This window comes from Brachionichthys hirsutus, chromosome 6 (genome assembly GCF_040956055.1).
Source record: "Brachionichthys hirsutus isolate HB-005 chromosome 6, CSIRO-AGI_Bhir_v1, whole genome shotgun sequence".
NCBI lineage: Eukaryota > Metazoa > Chordata > Actinopteri > Lophiiformes > Brachionichthyidae > Brachionichthys > Brachionichthys hirsutus.
Genome location: NC_090902.1, coordinates 15,263,185 through 15,282,797, shown reverse-complemented (window position 1 = coordinate 15,282,797; position 19,613 = coordinate 15,263,185). Strand labels below are relative to the sequence as shown.

The following is a 19,613-nucleotide window of genomic DNA, read 5'->3' as shown; positions in this document are numbered from 1 at the left end:
TTATCCACCAAGGTTCCATCCGATGATCGGGTCCAAAGACTGTTTCAGTGCTTCCTGGGGCACCGCAGGTCGGATGCTTGCTAACCCGACCGGGGTGTGCTAATGACATGACACGCCCCCTGAGGCACAGCAGGTCGGATGCTTGCTAACCCTACCGGGGTGTGCTAATGACATGACACGCCCCCTGAGGCACAGCAGGTCGGTGCTTGCTAACCCGACCGGGGTGTGCTAATGACATGACACGCCCCCTGAGGCACAGCAGGTTGGATGCTTGCTAACCCGACCGGGGTGTGCTAATGACATGACACGCCCCCTGAGGCACAGCAGGTCGGATGCTTGCTAACCCGACCGGGGTGTGCTAATGACATGACACGCCCCCCGAGGCACAGCAGGTCGGATGCTTGCTAACCCGACCGGGGTGTGCTAACGCCATGACACGCCCCCTGAGGCACAGCAGGTCGGATGCTTGCTAACTCTACCGAGGTGTGCTAACGCCATGACACGCCCCCTGAAGCACAGCAGGTCGGATGCTTGCTAACCCGACCGGGGTGTGCTAACACCATGACACGCCCCCTGAAGCACAGCAGGTCGGATGCTTGCTAACCCTACCGGCGTGTGCGAACGCCATGACACGCCCCCTGAGGCACAGCAGGTCGGATGCTTTCTAACCCGACCGGGGTGTGCTAACGCCATGACACGCCCCCTGAGGCACAACAGGTCGGATGCTTGCTAACCCTACCGGCGTGTGCTAACGCCATGACACGCCCCCTGAGGCACAGCAGGTCGGATGCTTGCTAAACCGACCGGGGTGTGCTAATGACATGACACGCCCCCTGAGGCACAGCAGGTCGGATGCTTGCTAACCCGACCGGGGTGTGCTAACGCCATGACACGCCCCCTGAGGCACAGCAGGTCGGATGCTTGCTAACCCGGCCGGGGTGTGCTAATGACATGACGCACCCCCTGAGGCACAGCAGGTCGGATGCTTGCTAACCCTACCGGCGTGTGCTAACGCCATGCCGCGCCCCCTGAGGCACAGCAGGTCGGATGCTTGCTAAAACGACCGGGGTGTGCTAACGCCATGACACGCCCCCTAAGGCACAGCAGGTCGGATGCTTGCTAACCTAACCGGGGTGTGCTAACGCCATGACACGCCCCCTGAGGCACAGCAGGTCGGATGCTTGCTAAAACGACCGGGGTGTGCTAACGCCATGCCGCGCCCCCTGAGGCACAGCAGGTCGGATGCTTGCTAACCCGACCGGGGTGTGAGAGACGCTTAGATTCAGTCCCTTTGATTCAGAGGGACATTGGTCCATTATAGAAAGGACAGAATCAAAGCGTGGCTGCAGGATGACCGGAGGGACACACACATGTGCATTCGTCGTTTACATCGTGAGTCTGACCTGCTTCCTCAGCGCCTCAAAGGCAGCGCTGATGGTGTGGACTCGGGTCCTCTCTCGGGCGTTGGCTAGCAGTCTTCGGGTCTGCTGGATGGCTTTGACCTCTGGAAGACGCCCGTGTCCATCGTCACTCACCCCAACCTGCCTCCTGGGAGAGTCCTGAGAACAGAAGTCACAAGTTGTGGGGGTGACTAGTCCCCGAGGTGTTGTGGTTCTGACCCGCGTCAGCGGCTGCTCGCCACAGAAACACAGCAGAGTGAAATGGACCCGGCAGACGGAGGGCAAAGCCCGTTTCTACTGACGCTGAGGGACGCGGTTCTGATGGCACCGTCCAACCTGTTGGCTGAAATGTAAGCAGCTCAATGATTGGTCAGCAGCAAAATAAGGTGGATTATATCAGGAACACAGCAGTCCTAGACTCCCAAACAGGAAGTCAGGTAGGAACCACACAAGGAACAGAGACCAGGGATTAGCTCCATAGGGTCCATTATCTGATCGGGTCCAGGGATTAGCTCACTAGGGTCCATTATCTGATCGGGTCCAGGGATTAGCTCACTAGGGTCCATTATCTGATCGGGTCCAGGGATTAGCTCACTAGGGTCCATTATCTGACCGGGTCCAGGGATTAGCTCACTAGGGTCCATTATCTGACCGGGTCCAGGGTTTAGCTCACTAGGGTCCATTATCTGACCGGGTCCAGGGATTAGCTCACTAGGGTCCATTATCTGACCGGGTCCAGGGATTAGCTCACTCGGGTCTCCCGTTTCAGGCCTGAAGCGCAGCCACACCACAATCCGGGTGATGAAGGCTACAACGAAGCAGCGGATTACTGTGAATCGATGAAGATGAAAACGGGACGACAATGACTTCCAGTGAATGAAGGTCAAAAGGTCGTTCCTGACTGCATCATTCTAGCACTCCTGGACAAACCAGATGTGTGACACAGCTGTTACCGATCAGAGCGGCGACCTTCGGACTCGACGGGAGGCGGCTCGGGTCAGATTCTAGGATTCTAGTTCTCGTTCAGCTCCGGTTTACTGTGATTGGACAGTTTGAGCGGTGACATCATCAGCCCGTTGCCAATCAGTGACCCGATGAACCCTCTAAGAGCATTTCCTCTTCACAGACACACAACCGGACCGCTGAGATCCGCTCACTCACCTGCGGCGAGTCCAGCCCGGGCTCCTGGCTGTGGTACTGGGGGGTCTGGGGGCTGAAGGCCTGCTGGGGGAGGGGCGGCGTGGAGCAGAAGCCCAGCTTCAGCCTGCTGGACAGCGGCTGGTAGATGGCTGGGGGCCAGTGGGCGATCTCCGGGCTGGCGAAGGCGGCGGCGGGTAGCTGGGGGCGGTGGGAGGGGCCAGCGGGGACGTTGATGCCGATCCTCATGTCGATGGCTCCGCTCTGTGTCGGCGCCAGGCTGGCTGCCGGGACTGTGGCGTCCTGTGACATCATCAGCTGTCTCTGCAGCGGAGCCAACATGCTGACGTCTGTCTGAACGTCCTCCATCGAGTCCACATCAGACGTGTCCACCGGGTACGAGTCCAGCCTTTTAGGCTCCCGGGACTTCCTCTTGAACTTCTTATTGGCGCCCGGCGTGCTGATCTGTATCGGCTCGTTGATTGATCTCTTGCAGGTATTACTCAGTGAATGCGGGTTCTTCATTGTCCAACAACGAGTCCAACAAGCTGAAGACAAGTCGAGCTGGACGCCGGTTTAACGCTCGCCTCGTGGAATCATTGTTGCAAACAGTCGATCAGGACTTTGCCCAAATGTTTAGTCCAAGTCAAAGTGGAACGTTTCAGTTTAGAATGTAAAAAGACAACAAACGTGGAACACTCGCCGTCCAGCCAGCAGCCGGCAGGCGTCCTGTGGCGCCGCTCCGTCTGCGGAACAATCCACAGTGGGACATCTGCTGCTCTGCACAAGTCCTGCCTCCGGACCGAGCCCTGCAGAGACAAGTCCTGCCTCTGGACCGAGCCCTGCAGAGACAAGTCCTCCCTGTGGATCTGCAGAGACAAGTCCTCCCTCTGGCTCTGCAGAGACAAGTCCTCCCTGTGGATCTGCAGAGACAAGTCCTCCCTCTGGCTCTGCAGAGACAAGTCCTCCCTGTGGATCTGCAGAGACAAGTCTTCCCTCTGGCTCTGCAGAGACAAGTCCTCCCTGTGGCTCTGCAGAGACAAGTCCTCCCTCTGGCTCTGCAGAGACAAGTCCTCCCTCTGGCTCTGCAGAGACAAGTCCTCCCTGTGGATCTGCAGAGACAAGTCCTCCCTCTGGCTCTGCAGAGACAAGTCCTCCCTGTGGATCTGCAGAGACAAGTCTTCCCTCTGGATCTGCAGAGACAAGTCTTCCCTGTGGATCTGCAGAGACAAGTCCTCCCTCTGGCTCTGCAGAGACAAGTCCTCCCTCTGGCTCTGCAGAGACAAGTCTTCCCTGTGGATCTGCAGAGACAAGTCTTCCCTCTGGCTCTGCAGAGACAAGTCTTCCCTGTGGCTCTGCAGAGACAAGTCCTCCCTGTGGCTCTGCAGAGACAAGTCCTCCCTGTGGCTCTGCAGTCCTCTACGTGCACGCGCTGGCGGCCTGCAGCGGAGCTGCGTGCGTGCGGCTCCAGTCAGTCTGCATAGCAGCACTGAGAATAGCCCGCTGGTCCCAGAACAGTGAACCGGATGCCTGTCTCACCAGCAGAGCGGGACAGCGTCCTTCACCATAGTATGAAGCCGCGACGGGAGCAACTGTCCCGGTACGGGCTCAGCCGTCCCCGGTGAACGGTAACGATGGGTCGGTCCGGTGGGACACCGGTAACCGGTAGGCTGCTCCGGTCCCGGTTGGAAGCCAAAGGGGCCGATGCTGAAGCTCGGCTGGCGTCGGTCTGACTGAGGCTCCAAGACCCCCCCCCCCCCCCCCCCCCCACACACACACACACACACACACACACACACGCAAACACGCGCACACACAGACGCGAGGGAGGGGAGAGAGAGGGAGAGAGAGGCATGATCTCTTTCTCTCTCAAACTTTAAATCATTCGGAATCGTGTTCCTCTCTCTCCTTTGTGTGAGACATGGAGGACAACAACGAGCACGCAGGGGACAAAGTCCCCGTCTCGTCCTTCAAACGGTCCCCTTGACCTTGAAACGCTCGTTTTCCAGAGCAACTCAATGAAAGCAGCCAATTCTCACTTTAGAAGCCGGAATCAACACATTTGACTTTGACTTGCGTTCTTCCTCCAATGGGGGGCGCTGTGACACAACTCCGGACCCGACCTGGAGGGACCAGAGGGTCCTTTGTTCTCTGCTGCCACCTACTGGAGGCGGCGGGGACTGCGCCGCTCAGCGTTCTGACCCTTTCCTCGAATGATAACATGATTGGCTCTGTTAGATATTTGAGTTCTATAAAGGTCACTGCCGTAGAGCATTCTGGACTCTGTAGTCCCGAATGCTCTATGGCAGTGACCTTTATAGTGGGCGTGAAAACACCCTCCTCCCGGGGGGTGCTTACATTCGTAAGTAAGAACATCTGTCCAAATTATATATATATAAAAAAAAAGAATAGGATGTTCATCAATTTTGACCCACATCAGTTGATAGGAAACAGCAATTCAAAGCCCTAATCAATAAGAGCAGTGCCATTGGGACTGATGTTAGTGAGTCTGAAGAAAACAACAAGACTTCATTTTATTACCACAAAGTGTGTAGAGATAGAGAAACTGAGTGTTTGTGCAGCCTGTGTATTGTTTTACCTGCTGGTGTGAAATGTCTGCGCAAACACAAACCCCCCGAGCAGTCCCTTGGACAACTTTGAGCAGGATCATAATAATACAATTTATTTTAAACGCACTTTACATTTGATGTCTTCACAGACATCTTTAACACCTCCCTGGAGTCCTGTCGTGTTCCAGCCTGCTTCAAGTCCTCCACCATTGTCCCTGTCCCCAAGAAGCCAAGGAACGCAGGACTTAATGACTACAGACCGATAGCACTGACATCTGTAGTCAGGAAGTCTTTTGAGTGCCTGGTTCTCCACCACCTGAAGACCCTCACCGCCCCCCTCCTGGACCCGCTGCAGTTCGCCTACCGAGCCAGCAGGTCTGTAGACGACGCAGTCAATCTGGCCCTCCACTTCATCCTGCAGCATCTGGACTCCCCAGGAACCTACGCCAGGATCCTGTTTGTGGACTTCAGCTCAGCTTTCAACACCATCCTCCCGGGACTGCTCCAGGACAAGCTGCTCCAGCTCGACGTGCCTGACTCACTCTGCTGGTGGATCACCAACTTCCTGACGGAGCGGAGGCAGCATGTGCGGCTGGGGTCTACGGTTCGGACACCCTGACTATCAGCACCGGATCCCCCCAGGGCTGTGTACTTTCCCCCTGGCTCTTCTCCCTGTACACCAACTGCTGCACCTCCAGCCATCAGTCCGTCAAACTGATTAAGTTTGCGGACGACACCACCCTCATCGGGCTCATCTCGGACGGTGATGAGTCGGCCTACAGGAGGGAGGTGGACTGGCTGGTGTCCTGGTGTAGCAGCAACAACCTGGAGCTGAACAGCCAGAAAACAGTGGAGATGATTGTCGACTTCAGGAAAGTCACAGCCCCACCGCCCCCCCTCGCCCTCACAGACACCCCCACCCCCATCTCCATCGTGGACTCTTTCCGCTTCCTGGGCACCACCATCACCCGGGACCTCAAGTGGGAGCCGACCATCAGCTCCCTCATCAAGAAGGCTCAGCAGAGGATGTACTTCCTGCGGCAGCTGAGGAAACTCAAGCTGCCGACCCAGATGTTGGTGCAGTTCTACACCTCCATCGTGGAGTCCGTTCTCACCTCCTCCATCACCGTGTGGTACGCTGGCGCCACCACCAGGGACAGACACAGAGTGCAGCGCATTGTACGTGCTGTGGAGAAGGTGATCGGCTGCAAGCTGCCATCGCTCCAGGACCTGTATGTCTCCAGGACTCGGAGGCGTGCAGGTCGGATCACAGCCGACCCTTCCCACCCTGGACACGGACTCTTTGACCCTCTCCCCTCAGGCAGGAGGCTACGGTCCATCCGGACCAGAACCTCCCGCCACAAGAACAGCTTCTTTCCCTCAGCCGTAAGACTAATGAACACTTAATAATCCTGCCCCGGACTCCTGAATACAACTTGCACTGTTCCATTTGCACTGCGTGATGACGATAGTTTACTGCTGCTAGTACACATCTGTGTAACCACTCCGGCTGCTGTTGATGTCTGTACCTGTATAGTCTTTGTATTTTGTCCTTAATGTTAGATGTAGCACGACTTCACCGAGCAACGTTCCTAGTCTGTGAACCCTCACTGACAATGGCAATAAACCACTTCTGATTCTGATTCTGATTCTGAAAGCAAATCTCAAAGTGCACAATAGTATAAAAATAAAGAGCATAAAAACAAGAGATAAAAATCAACAAATAAAACAGATAAAACTAGAAAGACAGTCAGAGATTGCAGACCCCGCCTCCAATAGACTATTGGATCTTGTGAGACAGTAAACAGGGCTTCCGGATCAGAGGGGCCAAACCTGCTCTAGCTTGCTGCTCCGGAACGTACTACAAGACTCCTTCTGGACTCTTTTTCCCATCATGCCATCCGTGTCCCTCCCTCTTAAAGTGGCAGTTTACAGCACAGGCACAATTCCAGATGTAAAAATAATTCTAGAATCTGGATCCAGATCCAGATCAACGCCATTCTCGGGGAGGACCGAGCCACGGACAGAACCTTGCTTGTGTAAAAATTTAAAGTCGATTGGGTTACTAGTTTTTGAGTTATGCGCTTGGACAGACAAACAAACAGACAAACAGACAAACAAACGCATCCAATTGCAATACCCTCGCCTCCGCTTCGGCGAGGGTATTGAACAAGCAAAGGATGAGTGTCCTGTGGTCCCGCGACAGTCCTGGAACTCCGATCACAATGGCGTCTATTAGCTGCGTAAAAACGTGTGAATCTCGTCATTATCTGGAGCAGCCAGCCACCGTGGAAAATGGAAAATTATTTTTAATTTAGGTTGGATGTTTTTTGTGCGCAACGTAGATTTTCGCTGCGTGGAGAGCGTAACAGCTGTGCGTAATCACGCACGAGCGCACCTTAGAGGGAACGCTGGGGGTGTGTGTTGTTCATCTTCAAGCATCAAGAGACTTAAATAAACAAATGAGCTTGCGCTCAAACTTTAATGTCGCAGTGTCTTTATCGTCCCTTGTGCTCCATCTGTGATCCTGTTCTGCCCCCTACTGGTCACATAGCATATCACCATTACATATCAAGACTTCACTTCACTTCACTTCACTTTTATTGTTTTGTCCCTCGGAGGGCAATTTGGTTTACAGCAGTTCCACACACTTTGTACAACGTTTAAGGGACATGTAAGACAAGAGTTATGTTTAAGGGACATGTAAGACAAGAGTTACGTTTAAGGGACATGTAAGACAAGAGTTTAAGGGACATGTAAGACAAGAGTTACGTTTAAGGGACATGTAAGACAAGAGTTTAAGGGACATGTAAGACAAGAGTTATGTTTAAGGGACATGTAAGACAAGAGTTACGTTTAAGGGACATGTAAGACAAGAGTTACATTTAAGGGACATGTAAGACAAGGGTTACGTTTAAGGGACATGTAAGACAAGGGTTACGTTTAAGGGACATGTAAGACAAGAGTTACGAGCAGCATCGTTGTAAAGGTGAATAGTATCCATGATAAAAACAGTGCAAACATGCAAACCGGTTACATCCACACACAAACACAGGCAGGGTCACCTCCTTTCTGCGGCGTTCAGGGCCCTGATGGAGAGTGGGACAAAAGAGAACTTGTATCTGTTTTTAGTAACCGGGGGGAGTGCCAGTCGAGCCCCCGATGGAAGCAGCTTATATTCCTGATTTAGGGGATGATTTTTGTTCCTGTAAATCGACTTGGCTTTCTTCAGCAGGTGAAGCTGAAGAACTTCATCCAGACTGCTGAAGTTCACCCCGGCTACCTTCGACGCTACACGGACGATGTTTCTCAGGCAGTTTTTGTCCTTGATGGCGAGGTTACCATACCAACAGATAGCCGAGAAAGTGATGACGGATTCAATGAAGGCACAATAAAACATCATCAGGCTCCTGTCCACCTGGAATTTGGCGAGCTTCCTCAGGCAGAAGAGGCGCTGCTGGCCTTTCTTGCAGAGCGTCTCACAGTTCACGTCAAATTTGAGCTTGCTGTCGATTACGGTGCCCAGATATTTGTATTTGGGCACCAGCTCCACTAGGTGGTTGTTAATAGTACTGCAAGGAGGAACAGGGGATGGACGTCTGAAGTCGATACACACATTTGTCTTAGAGGCATTGATCTGGAGGAATGCTTCCGTGCACCAGGTTGTAAAATCATCTAAGACCTGTCCATGACTGACTTCCTCATCGCTTCCTCAGGCTGACAATGGTGGAGTCGTCAGCGTATTTAACGATGAATCTGTCCTCATGACGGCTCAGACAGTCGTTGGTGAGGTGAGCCTGTGGAAGATGGAAGGAGGCCGGACAGTGTTCCATTCACTCGTACCTGTTGTGATCTGTTAGTCAGAAAGTCAAGAATCCAGCCAACTTTTTTATTTTTCCAGTAGAATTTAGTGATGGCTGAATCCAACGACTGGAAGCAGTTGGAAGTTGGTTTAAACGGAATCATTGAAAATAAATAATTGATTTGTGGTAGAATTTTCATTTTGATGGTGGCTATTCTTCCCAGAAGGGATATCGGGAGGTTATTCCAACGCTTCAGATCACTGCTGATTTTATCCAGAAGTGGGGTGAAGTTTAACTCAGACAGTTTAGTTGAAATATTTATGCCCAGGTACTTTAAATTGCCCGTAGGAAAGGAGTAGTTTGGGTCCTGGTCTGCAGGGTTCCATGACCTTTCTGTAATGGGAAGTAATGTTGATTTTGTCCAATTGATGGAATAGTCTGAAAGTTGTGAAAGTTTAGCGATCAACTTGAATACTTCCTGCAGCGAAGCCGAGGGTTCTTGTAAATAAAGCAAGATGTCATCAGCATATAAATTAATTTTGTGTTCTGACACCGCACGCTGATTCCCTTAATCCTGGTATTTTGCCGCACTGCTGCTGCTAGAGGTTCAATAAATATTGCAAATAATAAAGGAGAGAGTGGGCAGCCCTGCCTGGTACCTCTCTGCAAGGTGAAGCTCTGTGAGGTAATCCCGTTGGTGGTTACGGTCGCTTTGGGAGAGTTATATAATACTGACACCCAGTGAATAAATGACTCTCCAAACCCAAGCTTGTGTAGGACGGCAAAGAGGAAGGACCAGCTAACTTTATCAAAGGCTTTTTCTGCGTCCAGCGATACAACCACTGCCTTTTTTCCAAGTCGCTGCGACATACTGATCAGATTTAGCAGTCTTCTGATATTGTTGGTGGAATGTCGACCTTTAATGAATCCTGTTTGGTCGCTGTGAATTACAGTCGGGATCACTGTCTCCAGCCTGGATGCGAGTGCCTTTGCTATCATTTTGATGTCGGCGTTGATTAATGTTAGAGGTCGGTAGCTTGAAGGGAGGGTGGGGTCTTTGTCCGGCTTCAGTAGAAGTTTAATTGCTGCTGTATTCATGTGGGGTCGTATATGACCATTGTTTTTCATTTCTGTCACTGATCTGAAGAATAACGGCGCTAACATAGTCCAGAAATGCTTCATAAATTCAGCCGGGAAGCCGTCCGGGCCTGGTGCTTTGCCGTTAGGCATACTATCTAGGGGGCGCTGTGGAGTTCATTTATAGACAGCGGAGCTTCCAGAATGTTCTTATACTCTGTTGATAGTTGAGGAGTATTCAGATTACTGAGAAATGCCTCAATATCCTCCGGGTTGGGTTTATTAGCTGCTGAATACAAGTTGTGGTAGAACGTGTAAAATATATGATTGATTTCTTCTGGTGATTGCGTGCACTCACCATTTAACCCTTTCGTTGCTGTTATGAGAGATCTTTCTCTGTTACGTTGGAGTTGATTCGCCAGAAACTTGCCTGATTTGTTATTATATTCAAAGTCGTTGTATCTCAGTTGTTGTAATATGAACTCTGTTTTCTTTGATAATATATCATCTAGTTTTAGTTTTGTGTTTTGTAGTTCAGTCCACGTTTGATTGCTTGAGTTTGCTGCGTAAGCATCGGTTAATAGTTTAATTTTCTCCTCTAATTCCTTTTCCATTTTCTGTTCCTGTTTTCTTTTGTAAGAGGCATATGATATAATTTTACCTCTGATTACGGCTTTCCCTGCTTCCCAGAGTAAAGACGGAGATGAGTTTGGAGAGTCATTTGTTTCCAGATAGTCTGCCCACTCTCTTCTTATGACCCTATCAAATTCTGCATCTTTAAGCAAAGAGGTGTTAAAGCGCCACGTCGACGGGGGTTCAAAGGTCGCTGCGATTTGTAAGGTAAGCGTGACCGGAGCATGATCGCTGATAATTATAGGGTTAATTTTAGTAGAAATATTCTCAATCACAGAATTATTTGTGAGAAAATAATCAATTCTTGAGAATGAATGGTGCACAGAAGAAAAGAACGTGTATTCCCTCTTCATTGGATTTTTTAATCTCCAGCCGTCGCCAAGGCCAAAATCATCCATATATTCCAGTAGTACTTTGGCTGATTGTGTACTGTAGTACTGGAGCGATCTACTGATGGATGTAGAACTGTGTTGAAGTCCCCGCCGATGATGATAGTTGATTCTGCTGTTAGCTCGAGTAGCTGGGAGAACAATGTGTGGAAGAAGGCCGAATCATCACTATTAGGAGCGTACAGATTCACAATTGTGTATAATTTACTGAATAATAATGTATCGGCCCTCTGGATCCGTTACAGTGTTGTTTAACGTGAAGAGTAGTCTCTTGTGTATTAATATAGAGACTCCTCTTTGTCTGCTGTTATAGCAGGCAGAATAAACTTGACTGAAGTTTGTGTCTGTGAGTAATTTCTCTTCTGACTTTTGTAAATGGGTTTCTTGTAGGAGACAAATGTCTGCTTTTAATTTTGAGAGATGCTCTAAGATGTTGATTCTTTTTGCCTGAGAGCGAGCGCCACACACATTCCAAGATACCAAAATGAAGTTAGACATACCGATGGTGAGCAGTCAGGTCTAAATGTGTGTATCTCTGTAAGCTGCTTACTATTCTCTGCATGTGATAAGTTAAAGTCAAGGTGTTCAGAATCAGAAGAATCAGAATCAGAATCAGAAGTGGTTTATTGCCATTGTCAGTGAGGGTTCACAGACTAGGAACGTTTCTCGGTGAAGTCGTGCTACATCTAACATTAAGGACAAAATACAAAGACCATACAAGTACAGACACATCAGCAGCAGCAGGAGTGGTTACACAGATGTGTACTAGCAGCAGTAAACTAGCGTCATCACACAGTGCAATGGAAAAGTGCAAGTTGTATTCAGGAGTCCGGGACAGAATTATTAAGTGTTCATTAGTCTTACAGCCGAGGGAAAGAAGCTGTTCTTGTGGCGGGAGGTTCTGGTCCGGATGGACCGTAGCCTCCTGCCTGAGGGGAGAGGGTCAAAGAGTCCGTGTCCAGGGTGGGAAAGGTCGGCTGTGATCCGACCTGCATGCCTCCGAGTCCTGGAGACATACAGGTCCTGGAGCGATGGCAGCTTGCAGCCGATCACCTTCTCCACAGCACGTACAATGCACTGCACTCTGTGTCTGTCCCTGGTGGTGGCGCCAGCGTACCACACGGTGATGGAGGAGGTGAGGACGGACTCCACGATGGAGGTGTAGAACTGCACCAACATCTGTGTTGGCAGCTTGAGTTTCCTCAGCTGCCGCAGGAAGTACATCCTCTGCTGAGCCTTCTTGATGAGGGAGCTGATGGTCGGCTCCCACTTGAGGTCCCGGGTGATGGTGGTGCCCAGGAAGCGGAAAGAGTCCACGATGGAGATGGGGGTAGGGGAGTCTGTGAGGGCGAGGGGGGGCGGTGGGGCTGTGACTTTCCTGAAGTCCACGATCATCTCCACTGTTTTCTGGCTGTTCAGCTCCAGGTTGTTGCTGCTACACCAGGACACCAGCCGGTCCACCTCCCTCCTGTAGGCCGACTCATCACCGTCCGAGATGAGCCCGATGAGGGTGGTGTCGTCCGCAAACTTAATCAGTTTGATGGACTGATGGCTGGAGGTGCAGCAGTTGGTGTACAGGGAGAAGAGCCAGGGGGAAAGTACACAGCCCTGGGGGGATCCGGTGCTGATAGTCAGGGTGTCCGAGACCGTAGACCCCAGCCGCACATGCTGCCTCCGGCCCATCAGGAAGTCGGTGATCCACCAGCAGAGGGAGTCGGGCACGTTGAGCTGGAGCAGCTTGTCCTGGAGCAGTCCCGGGAGGATGGTGTTGAAAGCAGAGCTGAAGTCCACAAATAGGATCCTGGCGTAGGTTCCTGGGGAGTCCAGATGCTGCAGGATGAAGTGGAGGGCCAGATTGACTGCGTCGTCTACAGACCTGCTGGCTCGGTAGGCGAACTGCAGCGGGTCCAGGAGGGGGGCGGTGAGGGTCTTCAGGTGGTGGAGAACCAGGCACTCAAAAGACTTCCTGACTACAGATGTCAGCGCTATCGGTCTGTAGTCATTAAGTCCCTCCGGTGGCCTCAAGGTCTCCATCTCGAATAAAAACCGCTGCTCGAGTTGGATTTCTCTCCTGGTACCATGTGTTGTTCATCTTCAATCAAGAGACTTCTTCATGAACAAATGAGCTTGCGCTCAAAATTTAATGTCGCAGTGTCTTTATCATCCCTCGTGCTCCATCTGTTGTGCCCTCTACTGGTCACACAGCATATCACCATTACATATCGAGACAGTGGTGAAGCCAGCATATTTACATGTCAGCACATGCTGGGGAAAACAAAAAAGTTCAGTCCTAGATTTCCACTGTGTGTAAATCCTTTACCACAATCTGAGCAACTGAAAGGTGTCTCTCCTGTGTGCGTTCACATGTGCCTGAGAAGCACTGATTTAAATGGAAAACTCTTTGTACAAAATAAACTAAATGGTTTCAGTTTGATCTCCACTGTGTTTCTGCGGATGTTTCTCGTCACCAGAGCTCGAAACACATTCAGAGGAGCTAACTGGTGTATTTTCAGTACTACATTCAGGTTCTTTGTTGTTTCTCAACTGATCCGAGTCTGACTGAGGTTCACTGGTCTCCTCCAGGTCACAACTGTCCCCGTCCTCTGGTTCAGAGGAGTGTGACATCTCGTCTTCCTCCGGTTCTGGGCCTCAATATTCTCCTCCATCAGCCTCTTTTTTCATCACATGAAAGAAAGCTCATACGTGTCATTTAGAGCACAGTGAGCCGAGTGTTAGACAGCGACGAGTCCATCCCGTCTGTCGCTCTGGCTTCTTGTGGTCTCCGTTCTTCAGTGAGGACCAGGACAACCCAAGAAATATTGTGTCAACAGAGAACAGACCATGAGCAGAGGCTGTTCTAACAGGAAACCCGAAGGCACCATCTAGTGGCGAAAAGTGTAACAGGCCAAAGCAACTTCAGCGATGGAGTGAAGTCACACAGCAGCACACCAAAGGTCCCATCTTCTTGTTGGGTCCACGTGCAACAGAGACCAAACCGAAACACTTTGTTCACAAACAGGTTGCCATAGCAACTGAGCTTACGCCATAATGAACTTGTTTTATGCGAGTGAACTGAGTCAGACAAAGCCTGGGTGAGATGGGCTCTTCCTTATTTGACAAGCGTCCATTAAATAAATAAGAACATGAAATGAGATTATTTATTGATCATTTATTCACAATCGTTTAAATGTTCAACAGTAATAACCATGAAGTACGAAGCGCTAAAACGATTAAATATTCACCTATAAAGCAATCAGCTACTTAACCACAAACTGCTGACTGCTAACAGGAAGTCAACCATCAACCGTACCCCCGGTGGCGGGAAAGGCTCACGGCGTTGGGATCTTCGTCTGCGGGTTCAGTTCTTCTGAGGGCGACGGGGCTGCGAGCCCAAAGACGCAGCGGTCTGACGGTGGACAGGCTTCAGAAACCGAGACGTGGAGGAGCCAGTCTGGTGCAAACGGGCAAACAGAGGCTGTGGACGCTACGTTATCTGTCCTGCAGTCTGAAGGGACGGACCAGGAGAATAAAAGCAACTGGAATAAGATCCAACTCGGGCTTCGGACTCCGCTGAAGTAAATCAGAACGGGGGTGGGAATCCATCTTCACCACTTCATTCCAACTCAGTCACGATGCAATCGTAAAAGAAGAGCTGGCGCATCGCCGTGACAACACAGCTCAGGTGTTACTCCTTAAGTTCATTGGGCGATTGAACAGGAACTCAGCAGGAAGCTGAGCTGATCCAGATGTGGGCAGATACTGGATCGATACAGATGGAACTCAATCTGCTTTTAATGGTATTGACAAGTCAGTGTGGAATTTGGGGCAAAGCATCTCCGGCACCAAGACGCCCCACTTTATTCTCACCAGACAGATGGCGTGTTTGTGTAGCTGTACACACCACATCACACTGCTCTCACAAATTGGCACTTTCATTTATTATTTCAACTGTTGTTACTAAGACACTTGTGTTGCTCTAAATGAGAACCGCTCTAAATCCTTTACCACAATCTGAACAACTAAGGCTTCTCTCCCGCGTGGGTTCCCATGTGCCGTCTTAGACTTCCACCTAGTGCAAATCCTTTACCACAATCTGAACAACTGAAAGGTTTCTCCCCTGGGTGGGTTCTCATGTGCCCGAAAAGCGCCGATTTAAATGGAAAACTCTTTTTACAAACTGAACAACTAAATGGTTTCACCGTTTGGTCTCCACTGTGTTTCTGCGGACGTTTCTCGTCACCAGAGCTTGAAACACATTCAGAGGAGCTAATTGGTGTATTTTCAGTACTACATTCAGATTCTTTGTTGTTTCTCAACTGATCCGAGTCTGACTGAGGTTCACCGGTCTCCTCCAGGTCACAACTGTCCCCGTCCTCTGGTTAGGGTTAGGGTTAGGGTTGGGGAACGTCACCTCTCTGGCGGGGAAGGAACCTGAGCTGGTGTGCGAGGTTGAGAAGTTCCGACTGGATATAGTTGGCCTCACCTCGACACACGGCAAGGGCTCCGGAACCACCCTTCTTGAGAGGGGTTGGACTCTCTTCCACTCTGGAATTGCCACTGGTGAGAGGCGCCGGGCAGGGGTGGCAATACTTATTGCCCCCCGGCTCGGTGCCTGTATGTTGGACTTTACTCCAATAAATGAGAGGGTAGCCTCCCTCCGCCTCCGGGTGGGGAGACGGATCCTGACTGTTGTTTGTGCCTACGGTCCAAACAGCCGTTCAGAGTATCCACCCTTTTTGGAGTCCTTGAAGTGGGTACTGGAGAGTGCTCCTTCTGGGGATTCCCTCGTTCTGTTGGGGGACTTCAACGCCCATGTTGGCAATGACAGTGAGACCTGGAGGGGTGTGATTGGGAGGAATGGCCCCCCTGATCGGAACCCGAATGGTGTTTTGTTATTGGACTTCTGTGCTCTTCACAGATTGTCCATGAATGAATGAATGAATATATTTATTAGATAGAATGTTAGAGTACAAGTACAGTCACACAGTAGCATGTATTACAGTACAAATAAAGTCAAACATCCTGTCTAAGGAGCATTTCAAAAAAGCCCTTGCGGTCTTGTTTCCGTTGAAAGTCCTTCGTACATAAATCATCCACAATTAACAATACAAATTTAACAATACCAATAAAAATAAAACCAATATTCAATAACTCAATTTATGCAAAGTAACATTAGAAAAATAAAATGATTTTACACCGCCGATGCAAGCTAACAAGTAATCGAAAATAAATTACACCACTGATGCAAAATGACAATGAATGGCAATAGTTTACATAAATTACAATAAATTACTAAGGCAATTAATGTGCAACGTAGGTGGACAAAAAAGGGGGTGGGGGGGGGGGGGGGGGGGGTTTGATCCGGAGAGAGGCTTGATGACTATCTCTGTTTCTGTCCCCCTAAAAGGTGTATTTTTTGGGCCGTTTTGAAGGAGGCCAAAGAGGTGCATGTTTTGAGGGCGGGAGTCAAACCGTTCCACCCTTGGGTGGCCGTATTGTAAAAAGATGATTTACCCATGTTAGTCCTGTAGGAGGGGGTAATCAGGTTGTTGTTTGAGCTCCCTCTAGTGTTGTGGCTGTGGGTGTCACTAAATCTGTGGAGGTGTTCCGTCAGGTATGCAGGGATTGAGGGGACTGAGGGCAGAGCTGCATTGACTATTTTAAATCCCAATCCCATTTTGAGTTGTTTAACCCTGTCTTCTACCCTGAGCCATTTTAGGCTAGCAAAATGTCCAGGAAGAAGGTTGGTCATGGGCCCCAGATTGAGGAGTAGCCGAATCAGTTTGTTTTGGAAGGTTTGCAGCCTGGTTTTCAGGGACATTTTGATGTTTGAATACCAGGAGGTGCTAGCATAGTCAAAGAGGGGCTGAACGAGGGCTCCAGCAAGCGTCCGGAGAACACTTTTGTTGAAAAAAGCAGACATTCTGCCCAAAAATCTTGTTTTTTGATTGACTTTTTTGATCACCTTCGTTGCCATACTATCGGCAGACAGGTATTTGTCAAGAACACAGCCCAAATAGGTAATCTCTTCTTTGCTGGAGATGACTGTATTATCGACTGTGACCTTGAAATCTTTAACATTTATCTCACGTAGAGAGTGTTTAGACCCAAAAAGAATAGATTCTGTTTTACCAAGGTGTAGTGACAGTTTGTTATCGGTAAGCCAAGTACGGATTCTGGTGACCTCAGAGCTGAGAGCTTCCTCAACCTGCACTTTGTCCTCTCCCGAAATCAGGAGTGCTGAGTCATCAGCAAACAGGAACAATTTGCAGGTACAGGCAGCACTCATGTCGTTAATGTATAGGAGGAACAGTAACGGCCCTAGAATGCTGCCTTGAGGAACCCCACAGCTCACCGGGAGGGACGAGGACAAGGTTCCGTTTGTGTCTACCATTTGTTCTCGTCCCTCTAGGTACGATTTCATCCAGTTTGTTGATGTGCTATCAAACCCAATCGCCCCTAGTTTATTCAATAGGATTGAATGGTTAACGGTGTCAAAGGCCTTCTGGAGGTCCAGCATAACCATGCCGCAGTATTTGCCCGAGTCTACTTCACGCTTGACGTAGTCGGTCAGATATATGAGGCACGTGTCAGTGGAGTGGGATGTTCTGAAGCCCGATTGGAATTCAAAGAGCAGGTTATGCTCGGCGAGGTAGCGGTTGATTTGCTCCTGGATTATTCTCTCCATAACCTTTGAGATGGAACAAAGGATGGAAACAGGGCGGTATTTGCCAGGTTCTAATTTGTTTCCTTTTTTATACAGAGGGATAACCCGCGCCGTCTTGAATTCCTGTGGGACGTGGCACTGATTGATGGATAAATTTATCAGATGGGTTACTACGGGGGCAATAGAGACAGCTGCGTCTGAGGAACCGGGTGGGTATGTGGTCGAGGCCCGTTGCCTTGTTAGGTTGAAGGGCAATTTGTTTTTTTTAGCACATCAACGGTATTTACAGGTGTGAAAGAGAAAGTGTCCTTTTTAGCACCTAGCTTCTCATAGTGAGTTTGGATGTGGTCAGAACCATACAGACCTGAGTGCGGGGGGAGTTTGCTGACCAACAGGGTGGCAATAGTGGTGAAAAAGCTGTTAAAACAATTACCTAGCACCAACCTGTCGGTCTGGAGCGAACCACTTGAGTTAATGCAGATATTACTGGTTTTTGTTTGGAGTCTGTTCCTGCAGCCTAATTGTTTTAGGGCCTCCTACAGTTTTTGTGGGTTGCTTTTGTTTGCCTCAATGTTCTCATTTAAGAAATTCTTTTTGGCATTTTTTATCATTTTGTTAACCTCATTGCGTAGTTTTCTGCTTTTTTCAAGTAGTTCCTCGTTGTTGGGTTTTCTGTACTGAGAGTAACATTTGTTTCCGAGCTTGATGGCATTCAATATTTCCCCCTTCATCCAAGGTTCTGTACGGGCTCTGACCCGAACAGCTGTTATGGGTGCTATCTTATCGATTACGGACAGAAATGCAGATTTAAAGGAAGACCAGGTCCCCTCGACAGAGGCGGAGTTTAAAGCATCAGACCAATCAGTTTCCTCCAGCGCTGTTGTTAGAGCTTCTGGGGAGTAATGCTTCATGGTTCTGCAGTTTATTGTGGTATGACAATGGGCTGCAGGTCTATGAATTTTTCGAGTGCAGAAGATCATGTTGTGATCACTTAGACTGCACTCGATGACACCACTGTTTTTGATTCTAGATTTGTCCGATGTCAGGATTAGGTCTATGATGGTTCTAGAAGTGGTGCTTACCCTTGTAAATTGCTGAATCAGCTGGGTAAAGTTATGCAGATTACAGAAGCTGCTGAAGGATTTGAAAGTGGGAGTGTCTTTCCGAAGGACATTGGTGTTACAATTTCCTATCAGAATGACCTCCGAGCTTCCCAAGCCGATCACATGCTTCTCCAATAAATCATAGAATGAATTTTGGTCTGGGGGTCTGTATACTGCGCCAATGACCAGAGGTTTAACTCTGGGATAAATGATCTTTACCCAGACAGACTCTGTGTCTGTTCCTAGTTCTGGTAGAACGGTGAAGTTGAGGTCTGATCTAACGTAGATGCGGACCCCGCCCCCATGACGGTCCCTGTCCTTCCTGACAACAGTGTAACCCTTAATCTCAATCTCAGTGTCTTTACAAGAATCATCCAGTTTGGTTTCAGAAAAGGAGAGAATTCCAACCTTACCGTTGCCAAACATCGATGTTAACTCGGACATCTTGGATTTGCATGTCAAGCTGTTCACGTTGAGATGAATAATGTGAAGACCTCTCCCCGAGAAAATGTTATTCATATCTTAGTAGAAGATGTTGGATAAGATATTGGAATCAATGAACAATGAACAAATGCTTCAACATGCTCGAGTAACAATTGGAAACCTTTACAAACAAACAGCGCTAATTAAGAGAGTGGAGGAAAAGGAGCAGCAAGGCTCCGATCACGAGCGTCACATACAAGCTCTTGAACAAAAACTGATTGGAACGCAAGAGATCAACGACAAACTGTCGCCAAAATATGATTTTGAAGGGCGCTAAAGGCGCAACAACATAAAAACAATGTGAATATAGGGACCCGGTCCCAACTAAGCTGCTTAAAGAAGTCTTCCCCT

At 49.5% G+C, this 19,613-nt stretch overlaps 1 protein-coding gene across 1 annotated transcript in view; it reads right to left on the bottom strand.

The window, feature by feature from the left end:
* The window catches only part of atoh8 (atonal bHLH transcription factor 8), a 9,867-nt gene extending 6,805 nt beyond the window's left edge, over positions 1 to 3,062 (bottom strand). Inside the window, exons 1-2 of the mRNA XM_068740692.1 lie at positions 2,562 to 3,062; positions 1,404 to 1,559 (exon numbers count right to left, since the gene is read on the bottom strand). Of these exons, the coding sequence (XP_068596793.1) occupies positions 1,404 to 1,559; positions 2,562 to 3,062 (657 nt within the window). The remainder of the gene's footprint in view (positions 1 to 1,403; positions 1,560 to 2,561) is intronic.
* Positions 3,063 to 19,613: the final 16,551 nt, after the last annotated feature.